The 22,609-nt window shown below is 39.6% G+C and overlaps 1 protein-coding gene across 1 annotated transcript in view; it reads left to right on the top strand.

Moving 5' to 3' along the window:
- The window catches only part of PAPPA2 (pappalysin 2), a 283,586-nt gene that overhangs the window by 233,971 nt on the left and 27,006 nt on the right, over window positions 1-22,609 (top strand). The window contains exon 21 of the mRNA XM_054247490.2: window positions 8,225-8,296. Within this exon, the coding sequence (XP_054103465.2) occupies window positions 8,225-8,296 (72 nt within the window). The remainder of the gene's footprint in view (window positions 1-8,224; window positions 8,297-22,609) is intronic.

The following is a 22,609-nucleotide window of genomic DNA, read 5'->3' as shown; positions in this document are numbered from 1 at the left end:
GTAACATAAATGGTTTGCTATACTTATCAATCAATCCATCACCTACGTATTAAGCCCCACATGAATTAGCTATTTATCCTGATACTTTCTCCCTTCCCCTGGCCCACTCACAGGTCCCAGTGTGTATTAATTTCCTCCCTGTGTCCATGTGTTCTGATTGTTCAGCCCCCACTTATAAGTGAGAACATGCAGGTAGCATCATGTTCTACTTCAGAAGTAAATGGGTATTTTTTTTCTCAGACCGGATACATTTCAGCAGCTTCTTATTGACATATCCTTGTCAATTCTAAGTTGACCACCTCAGGAAAAACATGCAAAATATTTTCCCGAAGCCAGTATATCAAACATGATCATTTATATCGTTGCATTTATCATGACTATGATTTAGTCAGTGAGTTCTTGATTTTTGATATAGGTTGACCAGACAGGATTTTGAGGATGTTAGCAGAGAAACACTAAAGACCCTGCAATAAAAAAGATGTATTTTCTCAAAGCTGAATTTAAAACTCATGAGCTCTGTTATTCGCCAACTGTGTAACCTTAGGTAATTTACTAGTCTGTGCCTCCATTTCCTCATGTGTAAGTGGAAATAATACGGATCTCATTAGGTTAATGTATCAGATGAGAAACATATGAATAGACCTTAGCTTTCTTGATGCATAGTAAGTTTTCTTGATCAATTGCTATTCTTAGGAGGCAGATTGCTTCCCCTCAGTTTGCCTACCTCTCTCATCTGTACGAGATTCCATCCTGCTCTTCATAATTTGGGTGTATAACTAAACTATATGGCTTACCTCAGTTCACAGTATTGTTAGGGATGAAATTGTTTTCCTGGAACTCTTGAGGCTTGTGTCACATTTTCATGTGAAAACAAAGTGAAATAGTTAAATTAACTGCTTCCAAAATGTAAGAAAAGGGTTGAAATAACTTGTGAAATGAGTCTTGTCCTTACCTTAGAAGGATTATTTGTTTCTGGAAAAATTCCCATCAATCAGAATTTCAGACATTGAAAACATAATTAACATCTTAATGTTTTCTCGAACTCCAAATCAATACCCTTTATGCCAAAAGAAAATCAAGTAGTTAAACAATGGTGAACACTAATTATCACAGAGTAGCAAAACAAGCTGTTACCTGTGCTCTTTCACAGTTATTATGTTAAAGAATATTGCTTACAAACCTTGGAAGGGATGCTCCGTGTTTAGGAAATTGCAATTTTATAGCAAAATGAAAACAAGAAAAAAGAAGTCGCTGGATGCAATGGAGCTTCTGATGAGCTGGTTGCCCTTATGTACCTTGGGGCCTCTAGGATGAGATTATGCACCAGCTGCAGATGATCTCATGATGGCTATCATTCTGTGGCACTCAGCAGCTCATGTGGGGTGCAAAATCTAACCTTGCTCTCATAAACAAGAAGAAATGCCTCATAAACCAAGGCAATTTATTACATGAAACTCCATGTTGAGTAAAATCCTTGTAACTCAAATTGACTTATCTTGGGAGTTGTTCCATATTGTACTCAATCTTAAATGTTTGTGTCCTTGAGAATCCCTTGGGCAGTATGTAAAGAGAAAAGCAGGATTCCGGCCTTCGGAAGGGCTGGAGATACCTTGGAATGTGCATCTTTAACAACCACCTTAGGTAATTCCACTGTAATGCTTCCAGAAACACTACTATTTCAAAATAAAATACCGACAATATAAATATTTTGAGTACGAGCACAGCTCTCTGGAGCATGGCTCATTTATTTAGTAAATGATGCTTGCTTATTTCATGAAAATTCCTCCTATCTGCCATATTTCAAATGCCTTTGAATATGGCAAGAGTACAGAGCAATGGATTAATTGCATTATTTTCTCTAGTCTGCTTCCAATGACTTCATTCTTTGTAATAAAAAGTGACACCTTACATTTGGAGAACAGTATATTGTCTCCAAAACATGTATGTGTGAAAAATACACACACATACACACACACACACACACACACACACACACACCCCACATATATATTTGAGTCTTATCTCAGACCAATAAGCTAGGAAAGGAAGATCATATTATCTTTATTTTACAGTCATGTTAGATGTTGTTGGATGACCTGTTCAATATTGCACAGCTGGCAAGAAATAGAAAAATAAATGCCACCAACTTTGCTGACTTCCAGTTCAATGCCGTACTCCCTGCCTCACCCTGTTTGCTATTGATGTATGTTTCAGTTAACTTGCCTATCAAATAGAGAATCAGTCATTCCTCTCATCCATGAGAAGCCCCTCATTTCCATTCTCCTCCCACCATGAAGTCTAAGAAAAATAAATTAAAAGAGATATTTCTTTATATTACTATTTTTTTCTTATTGTGGAAAAAATTTGTTTGTTTTTAAAGAACAATCAAGTATACTTTTAGATACCCACGGAGTCTATTTGCCTTGCTCCAGGGGTTCTGCTTTGTATTCCTGCAAATGATGCCTGGCTTATAGAATAATATATTTTTTATTAAAGGAAGAGTTTTGAAGGTTTTAGGCAGTCTGGGGTTTTGATGAAAAACATCTCAAAGTAGCAACTGACATAAAAGGAAGAATGAGGTCCTCCTGGGTTCAAATACAATGTCACTTACTCCTGGGAGTCTGTGTCTGCTCATCTACGAGAGTGAGGATATCTAGCTTGCGTGCATGGTTGTGATTAAATCTAAAATAACGCATGTGAAATGTCTTGCATAGTTTCTAGCACATAGTTCTTAATTAAGTAGAAATGAGATTTCAGTTCACTTAGTACAAATCTTACCCCCTGGAAATATCCTCCATCCCTGAAAAGATACCACTAGTTATCTCCATGCAAAATAAAGAAAAATAGGGTCCTATAGTTTGCGTGCGTGTTTGTGCACCTGTGTGTGTGTGTACAATAATGTCTGGGTCATTTGTCTTTTTCTGTCTCTTTTATGTACTGAGCTGAGAAAGGAACTAATGGCTATTCAGTGTTTCCTATTTGGAACACCTCTGACAACAGAAGCAATTTCTAAAAGCTTTTTATTGTGACACTGAGAAGAGAGGAAGGATGAAAATACATTACTTTTAGATGTTTCAAGGGCATGCTGGATGTGAGAGACAATAGGTAAGGGTTTGAAACTTTCAGATGGACTTTCTAGGCCCTTGTCATTGCAATGGTGTCTTCCTCTTTCACCTGTTACACACGGGATCTAGACCCTTCTGGTGGGGTAAGAAGTATACTGACAGAAAAGAAGGATGCCAGCCAAATCCATGCCTGCCAGCCAAGGTGACTAAGCAGTGAAACAAACAGTTGGGACAAACAGGGAGCAGCCAAATAGTGCTGATGCCCATTGCTCATGCCTTCGCGTGCCCAGATCAAAGGCTTCTTCTAGATGCCCCTGCACCGGCACAGACACTCCTAATGTCCAAGATACCTGCACCCAGCGAGTGGGAGAAGCTCCCTCAGGCTTTCACTAGAAATACTTTTTCATTTTCTCATCCCTAGTTTTTTTTAGATTCTTATTCTTTTTCTTCTTTTCTGCCATGCTAATCCCAATTCCCCAGTAAACTGTATGAGCGCTGAGGGTGGAAATGATACATTCTCCTTCACCCCAGGTATCTCATCTTTTACTCAGGAAGTGGTGGCTGCAGGAAATCCAAGGGCCCATAGAAAAGAATGACTACCACAGAGCCATTTCTCAGAGAAAACATTTTGTTTTCCCGAAAAGCCTATGTTAAGTTGAATTTTAATGGTTATCCTTAACCATTGTGTCAAGAGAGTGTTTTATTGTATCTCTGACTTTAAGATAGGAAAAATTAATGTTTTAACTTGCAACGTAGTGGTCCTTCGGGAAACTGCTTTCATGGATTTTTTTCTTTTTACACTTTGTGGCAATTGTTTTCATGAAAATGTGTTTTCCTAAACAGCATTTGAAAGTGTTTCCTTCTGAAGTCCAAAGACATTCATCGTGACATCTCATTTCCCCTATTATTTTGCTTCATAAATTCCTTTTTCCACAGACTAAACAGCACTTTTTTTGAATATGATAATTATGAATTACTGAGGACCAAATAAATGAGATTTTCTTGTGGCTACATGAAATAGGTTTGCAAAGAGCCTTTAACATGACATGAAATCTCTCCCAAATTCCCAGCTTTTCAACTGAATTCATTAGTTATGTCAAATCTTATCATTTCTAACTTTGTTTTCCCAAATTGTTCCCCAAAACTTAAATAGTCTTTAAATCAAAATGAATGGTTTAAGAAGAGAGAAGCAAGAAGAAAATGAGAAGATAATACCTTGTGGGAGCCATAGTTTCCAACCAAATGATCTCACTCTCCCCTCTGGCTTTTATTATTGAGCCCCACCCCCATAGTGTCCTCTTGGTGGGTACAATTGTGTGTAACAACTCCGGTGACACTGGCTGCAAATCACTGGAGATTCAGACACGAGGCATGGAAAGGTCTTCTTTTTCATCATTTTTAAGCATGGAATCATTCCCTCTAGGCGTCTAGTGTCTCATCACTAGAGGAGAATAGACAAGAGAGTGTTGGAGGAAAGGGGAGGAGGAACAGAAAAGCAAGTTGCAGGGTAGTGGGCTAGGGTCTAAATAAACATCCAAAACAGTGCTGTATTTGACTCAGGACCACATACATGTGGCAATAAGGAAATTATCACAAATGTGGACATTGGCAGAACTTTGTGACCTGATGTGATTAACAACCCATTCTGTCAAATAACTAACTATCCTAATAAAAAAAATAATTGAGCAGTTTTCTGTTAGCCCTTATTGTTGGCTCTCCTTGAGTTTTGTGACCTTTAACAAGACATTTAACCAGGCAACAGCCTTCATGCTGACTTATGACCATCCTAATAACCCTTATTTCCCTTCCCTCTCCTCCCCTCCCCTCCCCTCCCCTCCCCTGCCCCCCTCCCCTCCCCTCCCCTCCCTCTCTCTTTCTTTTTTCTTTCTTTTTCTTTTCTTTCTCTTTCTTTCTCCCTCTCTCTCTCCCTCTCTTTCTCTCTCCCCTCCCTTCTTCCCTCCCTTTCACCTTCCTTTCTTCCTTACCTCCCCCTCCCTTCTTCCCTCTATTTTTCTTCTTCCTTTCTTTTCTTTTTTTTTCCCCTTGCTTTTTAGAAACTTTCAAATGGTTCAGTCAGGAGGACATTTTTTAACTAATTTTCTCTTAAGTGTTTTTATGTTAGAAAGTTCAAAACAACTATTTAGCATTTAGATATTGGAAATCAATCATGTGAGAAGTTGCTTGGTAATAGCATAATTGCAATAGTTGCAATAACAAAATAATGCATAGATTTGCAGTTGTACAATAAGAAATTCAGAATATTTGTTACCAATAGGGAGGAAGGAAGTATAATGATATTGGAGGGACATATATAGGAGACATTAATGGAATCTACTGTGACTCATATTCTGGAAAATGTTAAAAATTTTGATCAAGTTAGGCAGAGGATATAAAGTTTTTTCTATTGTGATAGTTTTCAAATGTGATGTATATGATTGTAATTTTTCAAAAGTGTTTCAGAAAATAAGAAAATCAGCCAAGCATGGTGGCTCATGCCTGTAATCCCAACACTTTGGGAGGCCAAGGTAGACACATTGCTTGAGACCAAGAATTGTAGACCAGCTTGGGCAACATAGTGAGACACTGTCTCTAAAATAAAACTTTTTTTAAATTAGCCTGACGCATTGACACATGCCTGTAGTTCCAGCTGATCAGGAGGTTGAAGCAGGAGGATCGCTTGAGTGAGCCCAGATTAAGGCTGCAGTGAGCCATGATTGTGCCATTGCACTCCAGCCTAGTTGACTGAGTGAGACGGTCTCCAAAAATAAAATAAAATAATTAATAAATATGAAAAGAATATAAAATGATTTCACCCCTCACCAGGAGCCAGCCCTTCTCTGTCCATCTCATTGCTTTGCTTTTCTTCCTGTTTTACAGCCCTCTTCCACCTCAAATGCTGCCATAGAATTGAGTATTGAAAAACATTTGAAATTTCCCTCCAATTATAATCACTAATTGCATATTAGTGGCATATACATATATTTATAATGGCATAATACACATATTTGTAAATAGGGAACATCTTTATGAGATAGATAACTTTCACAGGAGAAGGCTAGAGATGCAATATCATAATTAGTGGCTGGAAAATGCTTATAAAACTTCATCTCTCTGTAAGTCACTGAGATAAGAAATAGGAAAGGTAGATAGTCCCTCAAGGATTTTACAATCTATAAAGCTATATGACACAGGTGCTACCAACCTTTGCAATTTCTATAGCAGTTAAGCAGTATGAATTAGTCTCAAAACAGAATTATACATCATTAAAAATCTAGAACGTGGGTATTGACTCCTTTATTATGAATTTGTTCTTCAGATATACTTGTACATGATTTATATATAAGGCTTGTTTGTTATAGCAAAAGGCTGAAAGTAACCCAAATATTCCTCAGCATGGATCCGATTAAAGATATTGAACGCTTTAAGGGCATTAACTAGGTTTATGGACTTTCAGATCCCCTTGCTCACTGGAAAATCTGACCCATAGTGAGTGAGTGAGGTATGTATACATTTGGTCTGAATTGAACAACTGACTGATTAGGGCGGGAAACTGGGGGTCTCTAGTGAATGCCCTCCTATGAGAAGGAATAAAGTTCTCATGCATTTGCCTTTTAAAGGACAAATTATATTTTGCCATTGCTACTATCGGGGACGCCAAAGTAGTACAAACCATTGATATTTTAAATAATAAAACTTATGACCACGGCTCAGTAGACTCCCACTGGAACCTGCTTCAAAGCATAAACAAGAATCATTTATAGTTAACAGAATGACCGTTGATATGCAAATGGTTCTGCATAAATAGCTGTAAGTGCAGGAGAATAACTCACTTTCTCAGTAGGCTGAATACTCCCGTTGTGTTTACCTTACATATTTGTTTTGATAATTCATTTTTTAGTACAATAATGACTTAAGCCAACTCACTTTCTAACAATATATTGCAATGTGAAGTTTTGAATATCAAACTTTTTAGGATTTGTACTATTTATCTTCCCTCTAGAGAAGCTGTGAGGGAGGAGTTTTTACTTTTAGCAATAGAACTCCAGAAAATATTGCAGATCCCCATTCTCCTACCTGACTATGAGGTATATATTTATATACCTGCATATTAACATATGTGAATGTCTCCAATCTAGTGATTACACATTGTTAGCATTCTAAAATTCCTGTAGGTGCGCTCTCGTGTACAGCTCCTATGTTGACATGTATTCTTTTTCTTCTGACTGCATGGAATTTCATTGGACATGCAGGTCTGTAGAAGGGCGGGTTGGTAGCAGGCTATGGAGAGAACCTTCTTTTCTCTTTGAAACCTGCTATGGGATTTTATTTTTTCCTTAGAAAAGCATAATTTTTGAGAATATTAAAATATAAAAAGAAAAATTTATGTGAAAATGAGTTATTTATATTTAACAAAAACTACATGACTACTTGTTTAAATATCCATCTGGAAATGGCTGTCAGGAATGAGGCAGTCACCAGCCTCTCAAGAAGAACCTAAGTGTGCTCCCACCAGCTTGATGTTGTGACTTTGAGTAGCAGTGATTTCACACTAGCCCTGTTTGCCCAGTGCATGTGTACTGTGCAGTTTTCTACAGGGCAGGCTGCGAGATGATACCAAGAATTGCAGAGTGCAGTTTCACCTCCAGTCCTGGTGTAGGCACTCACGTCTTATAATCTAGCATTTCTGAGATCCACATTAAGTTGAAGACGCTTTTGTAAAACTGTATTTGTCAACATTAAAAAAAAAAACCATTGTGTGTGATCCACACAGCCATCTTACAATTTCTTAAAGCATTATTTAAAGTTTCAAAATAAATGGAACTAATATTATGCCTGAAACCAGATGTAACTCATTATAATGTTGAGGATGCTTTTTTGAACCACACTACACCATTCTGAAAATTTAGGTATCTTGGGAAAGAGGATAAAGAGTTTTGAGAAATCTCCTCCACTGAGACTTTCTGCCTGGACAACATATGTCGGGCTGGGCAGCACAGGAAAGGCGAGGTAGCCCCAGTCCTCTTTATGGGGCACAATTTTGGAGACTAGCTGCTTGAGGAATGGAGCTGGACTCCTGTGGTAAGCTCAGGATTTGCCCCTTCTTGCATAGACCAAATGTCTTAAATTTTGTTTTCTGTTTTTCCCGTCTTTCCCCTTAGAGCATTGTGTGTACTGGTCAGCGTCAATGGCACCCAGACCCCGTCCTGGTCCACTGCATCCAGTCGTGTGAGGTAAGACAGCTTCTCCTTCCTCAGCTCAGACTAGAGGACTCAGGTGGATTTAACTCATGGAGCTCGAGTCCTTCTAATTTAGGATTTGGACCCTCCCCAGTTCCTCTGCCCTTTGTTTAATTCCTTAAATTAAGTTGGTTCCACAATCTTAAATTTATAGAAATTAGTTCTGATTTCTGTTTTGTTTTGTTTCATCAAAATCTTTGGAGTTCCACTTTAAATGACTTAATAAAAGCTAACTTAAAAAAGCAAGTCAGAATTATTTATGGTTTTGGGATTCTGTAACTGGGCCTTGTTGGAGCTTAATTCACTCAGAGTTTTGGAGACTGATGGCCCACTGGCAGGTTTGTTTGGCCAGCACAGTGTCTAAAAACTATTTTCGTTTTGGTTGCCAGTGTTTAAAAATTAGGATTTTTACATAAAATTCATATGTGCGTAGATAACATTACACGCATACACACACATCTCAAATAAAAATAAATATTTAAAACTCCACAAAGATTTTTCTCTTGAAAAACAAGACTAGCTGGCCACCATGACAACAATTAGCTGGCTCTGAGTAGCAGCTGCTAACGCAGAGGAGCAACTCTCTCCAGTCAGCACAGCTTTTGCCTTTCCCTATGGCAACTTACCTGGTGGGCGTTCCTTGTTTAAAATAACTGCCTGGGTCATGCAGGCATCTATGTTTGCAACCTTATAGGTAGACCTGTTGTCCACTGTTAATTAACCAAACTAGATGTTTATTACCTCAAGAAATCTTGCCTGCTTCTTCACATAGTAGATTTTCCAACCAGTGGGGGGACGTAGGCTGCTGTGATTTCTTTACTTAGATTAAATGAAGGTAATTTTAAAATTCAAGAATAAGGCAGAGTATTTCTAAGAAAGGATGACCCAGGAATTCTGACATAGGAGAAGGAGATACTTACACACACACACACACACACACACACACACACACACACACACACAGAGATCATTTAAGCCCTCCCACCCTAAGAATAGCCAGTGACGAGTACAAGCATTCTGGTCTCAGTCACAACAGGTTTCAACAAGTTTTTTTCTCACACTGGAAGAAAATAAGACACTTAGCAGCAATGCTTGGGTAATTCTGGCTCCTGTAGGTGCTGCAGAGAGACCCCTTTAACTGCCCTGATTTCCAGCTTCCTCCCTGATGCACACCCAGCCCACATGCATGTTAAGTCCATCCTTCTGTATCTCTGTGTTTTTTGATCTAATTCTGGGAATCCAGGATCCACATGAGGCTGGAGAGGGGGAAAGGGTGGGGTTTGAGGGAAAAGAGAAAACTGGGTGGGGAAATGATACCAATAAAACAGCACTCTGCAAGCGCATCAGGGAAAATGCTAGCATGGAGTGTGCTTTGTTATGGTGTGGGCCAACAAAACAGCTCATCTTCTGCCATCATTAGAAAAACAGATGGCAGTGGGGTGGGGAGGTGGGGAGAGGAGGAGTGAATCATACTGGGCAGGGGGTAAGAAGGAGGGAAGAGAGGAGGCCAGGGAAGGAGGGAGATAAACAGACACAAGACTAGGGAGCTGGGAAGAGATCAAAGGGATCCTGAGAATTCCCTTCTGCTGCTTCTATGCATGATCTCAAGTGGGAGGGTGGATGACAGGGCTTGGAGCTGGCTTCCGTGTTTCCCAGAAGGTTATAATATAGTCCTTTCCCCATTTGTTCTCCCCTCCTCCCTGCACCCCAGCACATCAGTGGGGTCACTTATCCAGAGCTTCCTAGGCTGTCATCAGTCCCTTTGTTGATGTGACAAGGAATGAAAGCTCCATGTCTCCTCTGCCTGACTGCTGGGCTGATGTCTCCTGACTGCTACCAGGCAACAGCTGTTGATTCCCCAGCTCCAGTGGTTCTCAGCATCACCTGGGAATCTATTGGAAATGCACATTCTCAGGCCCCCAAACACCTTCTTGATTAGAAACTGGGATTGGGGCCCAGCAGACTGTTTCAACAAGCTTCCACCTGACTCTGAGGCTTGCTAATATTTGAGAACCACCACCCCAACTGAGAGTTCGTTGTGCAGCAGTAATTGTAGCCAACGTTATTTAGCCACTTAGAGGGTGGAAGGAAGATGCAACGATACAGGTGAATCAATCCCCATAGGAAAGGAAGGGGAACTGGACAGGGGAGAAGGAGAAAAACTCTGAAGAAATAAGTCATAAGAAATGCAGAGAGGCAGGGTAACAATGAAAAAGAAGGGACAAGAAAGGCTGAAACTGGCATGCTCTAGGGGCAACTTGGCAGACCCTTAATTCTTTACTGGAAAAAGTCAGTGAAATATATTAGGGAGAATAGAAGAGTGTCAGGGACACATGGAGGGAAACAGAGCAGAGGCAAGATAAAGCAAAGGGGGCCAGATAGGAGAGAGGAAGTTTTTAAAAGTACAGCACAGAAAACTGAGCTCGGATCAGGCACTTTGTTATCCAGTATCTAAGAGTCTTTTCTTTTTTTGCTTTCCAGTACTGAATATCATTCTAAGAGGCCTCCTTTTGCTATTTAGCCTTGTAATGGTGGAGTGCCTCATTCATTATTTCTCCCAATAAGCCCAGGCAGTAAATCCACCAGCTCAGTATCCCCAGCCCATATTGCCCTTCACGTTACTTCGGCACCTTTGTTTGCATCACATTCTCTTGGCATAGGGTTTGCTGTTAATTCTCCACTCTTCTATGCTGCTTACATTTTCTGAGGTGCCCCTAAGACTTTCCTTAACAAATCTTATCTAAATAATTCCATCTTCTTATTGCCACTTATGTGTTCCCATTGTCCCAGCAAGAACACGCGTGTACTACGTATCTGCAATCCAAAATTGTTTGTACGTTCAATTCTCTTTTTTCCAGTTGTCACTTGCATTTGCCCTTTGTGACCTGAACACTCTGTATTTTCTTTCTCTTTTGTAAACTGCATTTGGGCAAGGAATGGCACCTTGGTTAGTGGAAAATTTTTGAAGTCAAACGGCTCTAGATTCCAATCCTGGGTCAGCTGAGTAAATATGAGCCTCTGTGTTGGAAAGTGGGGCAACAATGTTATTTTAAGTGTTGTTATGAGGGGTGCATGTGATAACATACAGAAAGCATTTGGTGTCATGCCTGGCCTGTAAGAGATTCTTACTGGTGCCATTTGTTGTGCCCTATTAACCACTTGGTGAATGTTTACTGAATGAGTAAAGCAGAAAGCAGGGGCATTGCTGCTGGTGTAGCCTCAATATAATTAGTTGTAAACTCTGAAGATGTGAAAAAGGAAAGGAAAGGAAAAGAAAAGGGAAAGAAGTCATTCCCTTAGAGACCAGCCGAGATCCATACTTCCCCAGTGACTTGGAGAGAGCGACTGTGTCCAGTGAGCCATCAGGTCAGTTGGTCACCAGATCATTATATGAGTAGCTCTACTCATTCCCACAGTTGCCCTCACTGGTTGGGACCTCAACATTTCTCATCTGGACTGTTGCAGTAATTTCGTAATTGTTCTTCCTTCCCCCGGACCTGTGCCCATGAATTTTCTTCATCCCGCCTATTGCTATTACAGGGTTCTTTCTATGTGTCTCTTCTGCTAATAATATTTCAGGAACTCCCCATTGTTTTCACATTTAAGTCCAACTCCTTTGCAGGTAGTAAATAAGCCTTTGTCTTTCATCCTTCTGTCTCTTCAAATCTCTTTGTGCACACTCTACTCCAGACATAAAAAGCCTTTTGCAACACTACTCTAAAAAGTGCTTGGGCTTCGCACTGTCTGTTCATTTGATCTAGGATTGAGTATTTGTCCTACCTGTGGGGTGGCCCTAGGCAATTGCATTATATTTTTGTGCCCCATTACCCTCAACAGAGTTTTAATAGGGTTTTTATAACAGGATTTTAATAGTAACACTTATCTCATAAGGTTATAGTGAAGAGAAATGAGTTATTATACTCAGTGACTCAGTCTAATGTTTGTACATAATTGTGCATTATAAATATTACCTACCTTCATTATCCATCACAGGAGTATTGTTGTTACCACGTTACTTCCCTCCCTGTATCTTTATGCATGTTGAAACCCATTCCCAGGGCTCATCCCATGACTTATTTCTCTAAGCCAGTGATTTTCAGCTAGGGACAATTTTGTACCCACCACCTATCACATTAGGGGAAATGTCTGGAGACATTTTTAGTTATCACAACTGGGTGAATGGGGGAGCTGCTGAAATATAGTGGGTGCAGGCCAGGGATGCTGCTGAATGTCGTACAATGCGCAGGATAGCCCACAACAAAGAATGATCCTGCCCCAGATGCCAATAATACTATCCTTGAGACAATGCTGTGTACTAACTCCTATTGAGCTTTCAACACATTTTTGCAGGAATTTTTCCTACTTGGAGTATTTAATGACTGGCACTCCACCCACCACCTACCCTCAACCACAGATGGGTTATATAATCATACTCTGGTCTCTATTTTACCACTTAGCACCTTAGGGAAAGTATTGGTTTCCTGTGTGTCTGCCTTATGACACTGGCTACTTACAAGCTGAAAATACTGTCCTTTCCATTATTATATCTTAGCTACTCAACGCAATGTTTGAAATAACTGGGGCTTGAAAAACATTTATTGACTGAAAGAGTAATTTGTATATGGCTTATAAAATTATAAATATGCTAATCTTTTATGATAACTATGTAAAAACCATGTCAAGTGCTTGACCAATAAAGTGTACTCTCTTCCCAACATGGAGAAAGGAAGAGAGGAAAAGAAAGAGGAAAAATGGTTTTCCTTATCTCCTGGGTAATAATTGAAGTGAGTGTTCACTCCATCTGTGAATACTGTGATACTATCAGATAATAGATAGGGGAAGGATCCCCTTCCTTCCCTCCCTTTTTCCCTTCCTTCCTTTCCTTCCCTTTATTTCCTTCTTTCCTTCCCTTCCTTCCCTTATTCCCTTCCTTTCTTTCCTTCCCTTATTCCCTTCCTTTCTTTCCTTCTCTTCCTTCCCTTATTCTCTTCCCTTCCTCCCCTTTTCCCTTTCTTTCTTCCCTTCCTTTCCCCTCACCTCCCTCCCTTCCTTCCTTCCTCCTTCCCTTCCCTTTCTTTCCCTTCCCCTTCCCTTTCCTTTCCCTTTTCCTCTTCCCTCCCTCCGTCCCTCCCTCCCTTCCCCTCCTTCTTCCTATTTCCTTCTATTCTTCCTTTTTTCTTGTTTTCTCTTTCATAAAGCCATATTTATTAATTCTACCAAAGCCCACAATCCTAGATTCTACTTAAATCAAGATTTTGTTCTCTAAGAAATGTACATAGGGATAAAGACTTATCTTACACTTACAGTCTCCTTTTACATAGAACTGATTAGTTTTTTTCATACTTATGGGATGATTAAAATCCACCTAATTCTTGGCTCTGCTTTCTCTGTGAGCATATATTTCTTGAAAGTTCATCCTATTTTTCCCAACAGTCTCCATTGCAGTTTTTGATAATCTCTCTTCAGTTCTTTGCTGGTTCTCATTGAGTTGCACCCTTTCTTTTTCAAAAGAGCTGCAGAGAAGGACAGAGGCCAAGTGATGTCAGAGAATTAAGTTCAATTTCTGGCTGTACCCTTCGTTAGCTATGCATAGTACCTGTCAGGCTTTCTATTAGACTTCTGTGAGAATCAGGTGAAATAACTGATTTTAAAGTGCTTTATCAATTGTCAAATAATATAACATACTAGCAGTGATACTGCCTAAGGAATGATACATAGAACTTTGTGAGGACAGAGTCATATTGAAACAAGATATTAAGAACCAAGGCCAGGCACAGTGGCTTAGCCCTGTAATCCCAGCACTTTGAGAGGCTGAAGGAGGGGGGATCACTTGAGGCCTGGAGTTTGAGCCCAGCCTGGACAACATAGCAAGACCCTTATCTTTACAAAAAATTGAAAAGTTAGCAGGCTAACTATGGTGGTATACACCTGTGGTCCCAGCTACTCAGGAGGCTGAGGTGAAAGGATTGCTTGACCCCAAGAGTTTAGGTTATGGTGAACTATGGTCATGCCACTGTACTCTAGGCTGGGTATGACAGAGCAAAATTCTGTCTCTCTTTAATAAAAAAAGAAAAAGAAAAAGCAATTCAATTACATGTAGTTTATATCTTTATGACATTTTATTATATAGTGCAAGTATCCATGGTTAATGGATGTCCTTGGGGCTACCAATGCAACTTATAAGGCCTTTTAAAGTTTGGAGGGAAATTTCCAATAACTCTGCCTGAGCTGCCATTTCCTCTCTGAATTCAGTGCATACCCTTATAGATGCCTATCGTCTCATCTATCACAGATTTCAAGATTATCCAATAGATCTGTTCCTCCAGAAGCCTACCAACTCCTGAGTGGCAGGCGGTGTGTTTTGTTCACTTTTGTATCCTCTTTGAGAGACTGACACATAATTCTTTAGTGACACCTGCTTCTGCTCACCTAAAGACAGAGATAGAAAGTTGCAGACAGAACTTTGACTTTGAGAGTCTTAAATGGAAAAGATTGAATCAGTTTTCTCTGAAGATTCATAGTGGAAGTAAAGTAGGGACAAGATAGATGGAGATGTAGAAAATAAAAACCCTGTTATGAGTGGAACCAAAAGGCCATGTAACCGTGGTGAAGTGGCATGGGGTGGCAGAAACAAAGCTGTCTGGGGGGGCTGTAGGAGGCTAAACACATAGCTCCATCTCTGATTAGCTATTTCCTTGGGCAAGTCAGTTAACTTCTCTGATTTTAAGTTTCCTTAGCTTTTAAATTAGATAAAATTCATCTCCGAAAATTTTTGCCAAGATCCAGGTTCAGAGAACTGCAGAGACATGACATTTGGGGCCTTGAGAGAGGTCACACTCAGTAAAGCATGGTTGTGCTAATTTTTCAGGAATAATGGAAAACCTGCTCTTATTTCTGGGAATGTACGTGCCTTCCACTTACATTTTGGTTTTTATTACACCCACAGGTCCTTCTGTTACAGGGGCCCTTTTCAGATTTACAGCTTTCTTCTTGGTTAGCCTCAACTTGTTATTCACTGGATGGATTCACTGCCTAGTGAATGGAAACCTGCTAGTACTTCCTTCCTGGACTTTCAGTTCAAGACCAATCCTGATTTTGGATTTACTAGTTCATGGCACTAGCCCACCTGCAAGAGAAAACTCAGTCTAAGACAGGAGAGATTATGAAAGTCAGGACATGATAAATGATCCACAAATACCTATTGTATGAATATTTGATAAACATAATTGAGTATGTGATAAAGGTTAGTCAAATTTCATTTATCAGTGATGCTGAATCACTTCTGTTACTCAAAGCACAAGTGGTACTTCTCCCCACTATTAATTCTCATAAAACAGTGACAGGCAACACGTGTGTGTATATATTAAGAGGGCAAGAAGCTGAGCTGGGTTGGAAGGAGATTTGGTAAAGGACTATTTAATAAGACCAGAAAGACCGTTTACGTCTGCTACCTAATTGTTTTGATGTTCTTGAAAGAATGGAGGGCTGTCAGAAAACTGGAAGAAAAGCCAAGCATGATTTGCCATTTTAGAAGAAAAAGAAGTGGAACAATAAGAGCTACATGCTTGCAAGTTTGGTATTTTCTCTTTCTTTCTCTCTCTCTCTCTCTCTTTTTTTTTTTGGAGTCTGTCACCCAGGTTGGAGTGCAGTGGCGCCATGTGGGCTTACTGCAATCTCTGCCTCCTGGGTTGAAGTGATTCTCCTGCCTCAGCCTCCTGAGTAGCAAGGACTACAGGCATGGACCACCACCCCTGGCTAATTATTGTACTTTTAGTAGACATGAGGTTTCATCATCTTGGTCAGGCTGGTCTTGAACTCCTGGCCTTAGGTGAACCAGCCATCTAGGCCTCCCAAAGTGCTGGGATTACAGGCATGAGACACAGGCATGAGCTCAGCCAAGTGTGCCCAGCCAAGTGTGACATTTTCTACTAGAAAAAGCTTTAGAACAAATTTTTCTAAGTACAGGCCCTATACTTATAAAGGACATGCTCTCCTATACTCATGCCATGTTCTGTAAAAGTATCAATGAGGTCTACAAGATAAAGGAGAAGCCACTTCTTAAATTTAGTAGATATTTTATTCTGACCCAAATGATATACTCCTGCTTTGAGAAGGCAGCTAAAGGAGTTGACCACATCTTAGATCATTACTACATGCTCTGTTGAATGGGGAGACCCAGCCAATGGAACACCCAGGGCTTTCTCTGGTCAAACCTTGTCTTTAAATGTTACACATTAGTAATGGATTCAGCTGAGAGTATAAAAAAAAGAGAATGCTTAAGAATTACATGGGGTAAGGATGGGGTAAGGGGTACTTATTTTTAAAATGCAGATTCATAGGTTCTGCCCCTCCCTTTCAATTCTTACATGTCAAGTCGGGTGTGAAGTACAAGAATTTGCTTTTTTAACAAATATCCCACGTGCTTCTAATGCAAGTGGTCTTCAGCGGTGCTTTGAGAAACACTAGGCAGGGATTGATTAGTATGCTGGTAAATAAATAGTTATATGGCAGTACCCAGCTCACATTTTAGGAGAAAATGAATCATCTTCCAATAGTTCTCAAATAAATAAAGAAATCACTTGGAATAGAATAAAGTTCAGAAAGGTCAAGGATAGAGGTAAGAATATCCAACAGACAGTGGTAAAACTGAAATTATCCTAAGCCAGAAAAGGATGAATTGTTTTAAAATTATAGTTAACATTTTTTAAATTATGACTTATCCTGGGTAAAGAGCACCATGGCTCTGGTCCTGAAACAACAAGCCACATGCAAATAACCACAAGCAAGATCATCCGAAAACCTGAGTATTTCATTGTTTTATCATTAATCTCACCATGGATCTCATTCTGCCTTCCCTATAGGGTCAGCTTCCACAGGCATTAGAAAATACAGAACATATTGAGGACCAAAAAAGTGACATAAAAAGCTTAATAATAATATTAAGTCTAAAATGAGAAGCATAAAGGTTAATGTAGTAAATATGTTCATGGATTAAATATTTTACTTAGAGAAAAGTTAGCAGTCACCACCCCCCAGTTATAGCAGAAGAGAATATAATGGACTTAATATACTGAATGAACTATTTAAAGTAAATCTATGTGAGAATATCCCAAAAGTGTTAAACTTTATACAAGGTTATAAAGGGAGGTGTTGAAAGGCATATTAGTCTTTGGAGAGTTTTAAAGGGACATATATTCTCCTCTTTCTGACATGGTTACACATTTGCTTCTATCTCAAACACCACCAATAGTTTGGTACTCTCTTTGCCTGTAAATTTAGGACTCCATGGATTTAAATGTGCATATATTTGTGTTACCTTAAAGCAATCCATAGAGATATTTGAAGTGTTATTATCATCTGAGCACTACTTCCATAGGAATTTATGTAGGAAGGATTTGGGAGTAGAAAGGTGGTGCCTTGGGACAAATTTAGCTTCATTGGAGTGGCTGGATTACTGAAACAGAGGTGGAAAGTTGTATTGTTCTTACCCATTTAGTAGTTGATATCAACAGTGCTTCCATCACTAATTCGTTCCGTCTGTTACACCATTCCTTGGATTCTTTCTTCTCTGTTGTCTTGGACCTCTCCCTGCTTTCCTTTTATTACTTATATTCCAGATGGTAGCCCTGTTAGCTGTGTCTGGGACATGTACTTATCAATCACTCATGGGCAGTGCCTGCTTTGCTGCTTCAACTCCATGGAATGCAGAGGCCAATATATAATTCATGTGGTGGAAAGTAATGGCATACAAATTGAGAGGTAGAGAGTAGATGAAGCCTGACTAGCAAGTCCTAATTGAGGGGATGTACTTTATTCTGGGATGTGAAAGGCTGCATACAGACCTGGAAATGAGATGATCAGAGGAGAAGGAAGGGGAAGGTTAGCTTGACTGAGACATTGCCTGAGCAATAGTGGCAGTCATGGGCTTCTGCATCATGTAGGACCCTTTCAGAGGAAGGGCTATGTCACTCTCTAGAGTTTTGTCCCCTTGTTTTTAGTACAAGATGCAGTGCATGTGTGTGTTTGTGTGTGTGTTATAGTTCTTCCTATTTGACCCTGTGAAGCACCCCTGTAGTGTGGTAAAATCTTTCAGCACGTTCACAAATTCTAGAGCTCTTTGTTCTAAAATGTGAAATAAAATGTGTGTCTAAGAGACTCCAGTGCAGATGCTTCACATTCTCTGTAGCCGTGAAAATGGGCTCAGGCTACCTTTAGGAAAACAGGAAAGAGATTTTCTCCCAAGGTTACATACTTCAAGACAGAAGTGAGGCAGGCAGCTTTGCATTCATCCACGGAGCTCTGATGTTCAAGACTCCCAAGTGACAGCAGTTGAAACCTGGACCTGTAAAGAACTGGAATGGTCTAGGGCAGTGGTCCCAGACTTTTTGGAACCAGGGACCAGTTTCAAGGAAGACAATTTTTCCATGGACAGGGTGGGGCAGGGCGGGGTTCAAGATGAAACTGTTTCACATCAGATCGTCAGACATTAGTTAGATTCTCATAAGGAGTGTGCAACCCAGGTCCCACACATGCACAGTTCACCATAGGGCTCGTGCTCCTGTGAGAATCTAATGCCACCACTGATTTTACAGGAGGCAGAATTCAGGATGTAAGGCTTGATCCTCCACCACATACCTCCTGCTGTGTGGTCTGGTTCCAACAGGCAGCAGACCAGGCTGGGGACCCCTGGTCTAGAGCAATAGTGTGGTTCTGGACCAGTGGCAGCAGCCTCACCTGGGCACTTGCTAGAAATGCAGAATCTCAGGCTCCACTCTGGATTTCTGAATCAGAAACTTTGGGGTAAGGTCCAGCAATCAGTTTTACCAGGCTTTCAGAGGACTCTGAGGTACCTGCAGGCACAGGATTCGCTGGTCTAGAGTGTGGGGAAAATAGTAGCCGAAGAGTAACAGTTTGAGGAACTTGAAGGATACGTCAACACTAAGGTTACATCTCTGATCCTGAATCTCTTTCCTTTCTGTTCCCCTCAGCTTCATAATGAAACCTGTTCAACTCTTCTTTCCTCAGTCTTTTCTACCCGTCAGACTTCTTTCTATTACTACACTTCAGTAGTATATTTTTTATCACTGGATAGTCACAGATTACTCTTAATAAATGTCAAGACTTGACGTGTAATCACAGCCCAAAATGGACTTAGAAGAGTGACCAGATGGAATTGCTATTGCTCTTTCAAAAAGCATCTCACTTGAGTATGTCTGCCTGAATTCTTATTAAAAAGAAAAATGAATCTTATTTGTGATATCTGCATTAAAAACCTGTATTCTATTTAAACTTTATCACTTGTACTTTCTGTGATAGTTGTTTAACTTCTTTTATTTCCTTTTAATTTATATGTTGTCATTTCAATAATAGCCAACAATTAAATTTCTCTTTGCCATACTTGAGCTGTTTACAAATCAGATGTAATAGTCATTCCTTCCCTGTTTCTCAGAAGGCATAGCTTCAGGCCTTCTTTGTCTTTTAATTTTTACCAAGTTTTTTTTTGTTAGGATCTATGGGTGAAAAGGGGTTATAAAAATGCTGATTAGAATAGGGATAATAATGGCCTAGAAGCCAATAACGGGGCAGCTACTAGATTTCTAGTAGGAATGGTGTAGGTCCTTACAAATCTAAATCTAAATATGTGTTAGACATATTAAAATCCAGGGAAAAATTGAAAATTTGCTTAAGTTGGAGCTGTCTTCCAGCCTAACTACCTGCCAAATTCTAATCCCTTTGAGATTTGTTTGTGAATTTCATTGCCAGTTTTGTGCAATATCTGCACCAGCCTAAAATCCCAGCATGTCTTTAAGCTTGTTTAGAGTCCCATTTGGTTCAGGGCTCAACTTCAGATTCTCCAGCTGGAATCTCTGAAAATCAGACTCCAAATGTTAATTAGGACTAGGTTTTCATCTTGAAAGCTAAAACCACTGCCCCCACACCCCTACACCCCCACCTTTCCACCTCCAGCTTTTTAAAAAAGTAAAACATTAATAGCACGACCAACCATGCAAATTGTAAAACCTCATCTAGATTAACAACATTCGTGAGAGTTGACGCCTGTCTAAAACTCCTCTGGAACCGTGCTGTGACTTCCCAGAGAGCTCTCTGACAGGCTGCATTTTGCTGCTTTTGTCCTTTTGGCCTCCTGGGTGGGCCACTTTCTCACTCTGTTAATTTTCTTTATGACATCTGTTACCCTTTTTTCCTCCCACTCCACCCTTTTTCTGATTTATTCTGGGCTTTTTCTTTTTTTCTTTCTTTTTTTTCTCTTTTGGTTCTTTTTCTTTTTCACTGTCCTTCCCTTTTGAGTTCAGACTTGCAGATAGTGTAAATATTATTTGCCTGCAGAACTGCCATCACAGAAATGCCACTACCTTTTCTTTAACCTGCCAGGCCTTCTGCTGCTTCTCGATGATTTTGCTGAAGTTAGAATGGGCAGCATGCAAAGTTATGTCTATATATAACTCTAGCTTCTCCTCTTTTCACAGGGACTTTCTAAACTAAGACTTCTAATCGTGCTTCAAAAATATGTTTTAAATGCATTCTAATCATGCCACAAATACATTATTGAGATTATTAATGAATCCTTTAAGGCATTGCTTATTTTACAATTTACCATCTTGGTAATTGCCGTAACTTCTTAAATAAATAGTCCTATAGACAAGCTCTTTCAGAAAGTATATAAAATTTGACCCACTTCCAGTTCATTCTACTAACATAGATGTTCATTTAAGTGAAATTATTTTATTAAATATTTATTTATTACAAGGCCTGAGTGCTAGCAATGGATTTTTCTAATTTTCTTAAACCTTATTTTTTTCTTAAACATTTATTTTAAGTTTGGGTACATGTGCAGGATGTGCAGGTTTGTTACACAGGTAAATATGTGCCACAGTGGTTTGCTGCACAGATCAACCCATTGCCTAAGTATTAAGCACAGTATCCATAAGCTATTTTTCCTGATGCTCCCCCTCCCCAACCACTGCTACCCCGACAGGTCCCAGTGTGTGTTGTTCCCCTATTCTGTCCATGTGTTCTCATTGTTCAGTTCCCAGTTATAAATAAGAGCATGCCATATTTGTTTTTTTGTTCCTGCTTTAGTTTGCTGAGGATAATGGCTTCCAACTCTGTCCATGTCCCTGCAAAGGACATGATCTCATTCCTTTTTATGGCTGCATATTATTTCGTGGTGTATATGTACCACATTTTCTTTATCTAGTCTATCATTGATAGGCATTTTGATTGATTCCGTGTCTTTGCTATTGTGCATGGTGCTGCCATGAACATATGCTTTCAGGTATCTATATAGTAGAATGACTTATATTTCTCTGGATATAGATCCAGTAATGGGATTATTGGGTCAAATGGTATTTCTGCCTCTAGGTCTTTGTGGAATCACCACACTGTCTTCCACAGTGGCTAAACTAATTTACATTCTCATCAACAGTGTAAAGGCATTTCTTTTTCTCTGCAACCTCGCCAGCATCTGTTGTTGTTTCTTTACTTTTAATAATAGCCATTCTGACTGGTATGAAGTGATATCTCATTGCGGTTTTGATCTGCATTTCTCTAATGATCAGTGATGTTGCACTTTTCTTCATATGTTTCTTGGCTGCATGTATGTCTTCTTTTGAGAAGTGTCTGTTCATGTCCTTTGCCCAATTTTCAATGGGGTTGTTTTTATCTTGTAAATTTGTTTAAGTTCCTTGTAGACTCTGGATACTAGATCTTTGTCAGATGGATAGTTTGCAAAAATTTCACCCAATTTGGTAGGTCGTCTATTGACTCTGATGATAGTTTTGTTGTTGTGCAGAAGCTGTTTAGTTTAATTAGATCCCATTTGTCAATTTTTGCTTTTGTTGGAATTGCTTTTGGGGTTTTCATCATTAAATCTTTTTCCATGCCTATGTTCTATGGTATTGCTTAGATTTTCTTCTAGGGTTTTATAGTTTTGAGTTTTACATTTAAGTCTTTACTCCATCTTCAGTTAATTTTTGTATATGATGTAAGGAAGGGGTCCAGTTTCAATTTTCTGCAAATGACTACCCAGTTCTCCTAGCACTATTTATTCAAAAGGGAATCCTTTCCCCATCACTTGTTTTTGTCAGGTTTGTTGAAGATCAGATGGCTGTAGGTGGGCAGTCTTATTTCTGAGTTCTCTATTCTGTTCCATTAGAGTATGTGTCAGTTCTCGTGCCAGTACCATGCTGTTTTGGTTACTGTAGCCTTGTAGTATAGTGTGAAATTGGGTAGCAAGATGCCTCCAGCTTTGTTCTTTTTGCTTAGGATTATCTTGGCTATTTGGGC

The sequence above is a fragment of the Callithrix jacchus genome, chromosome 18, assembly GCF_049354715.1.
Source record: "Callithrix jacchus isolate 240 chromosome 18, calJac240_pri, whole genome shotgun sequence".
Taxonomy (NCBI): domain Eukaryota; kingdom Metazoa; phylum Chordata; class Mammalia; order Primates; family Cebidae; genus Callithrix; species Callithrix jacchus.
This window is presented reverse-complemented; position numbering and strand designations above follow the sequence as displayed.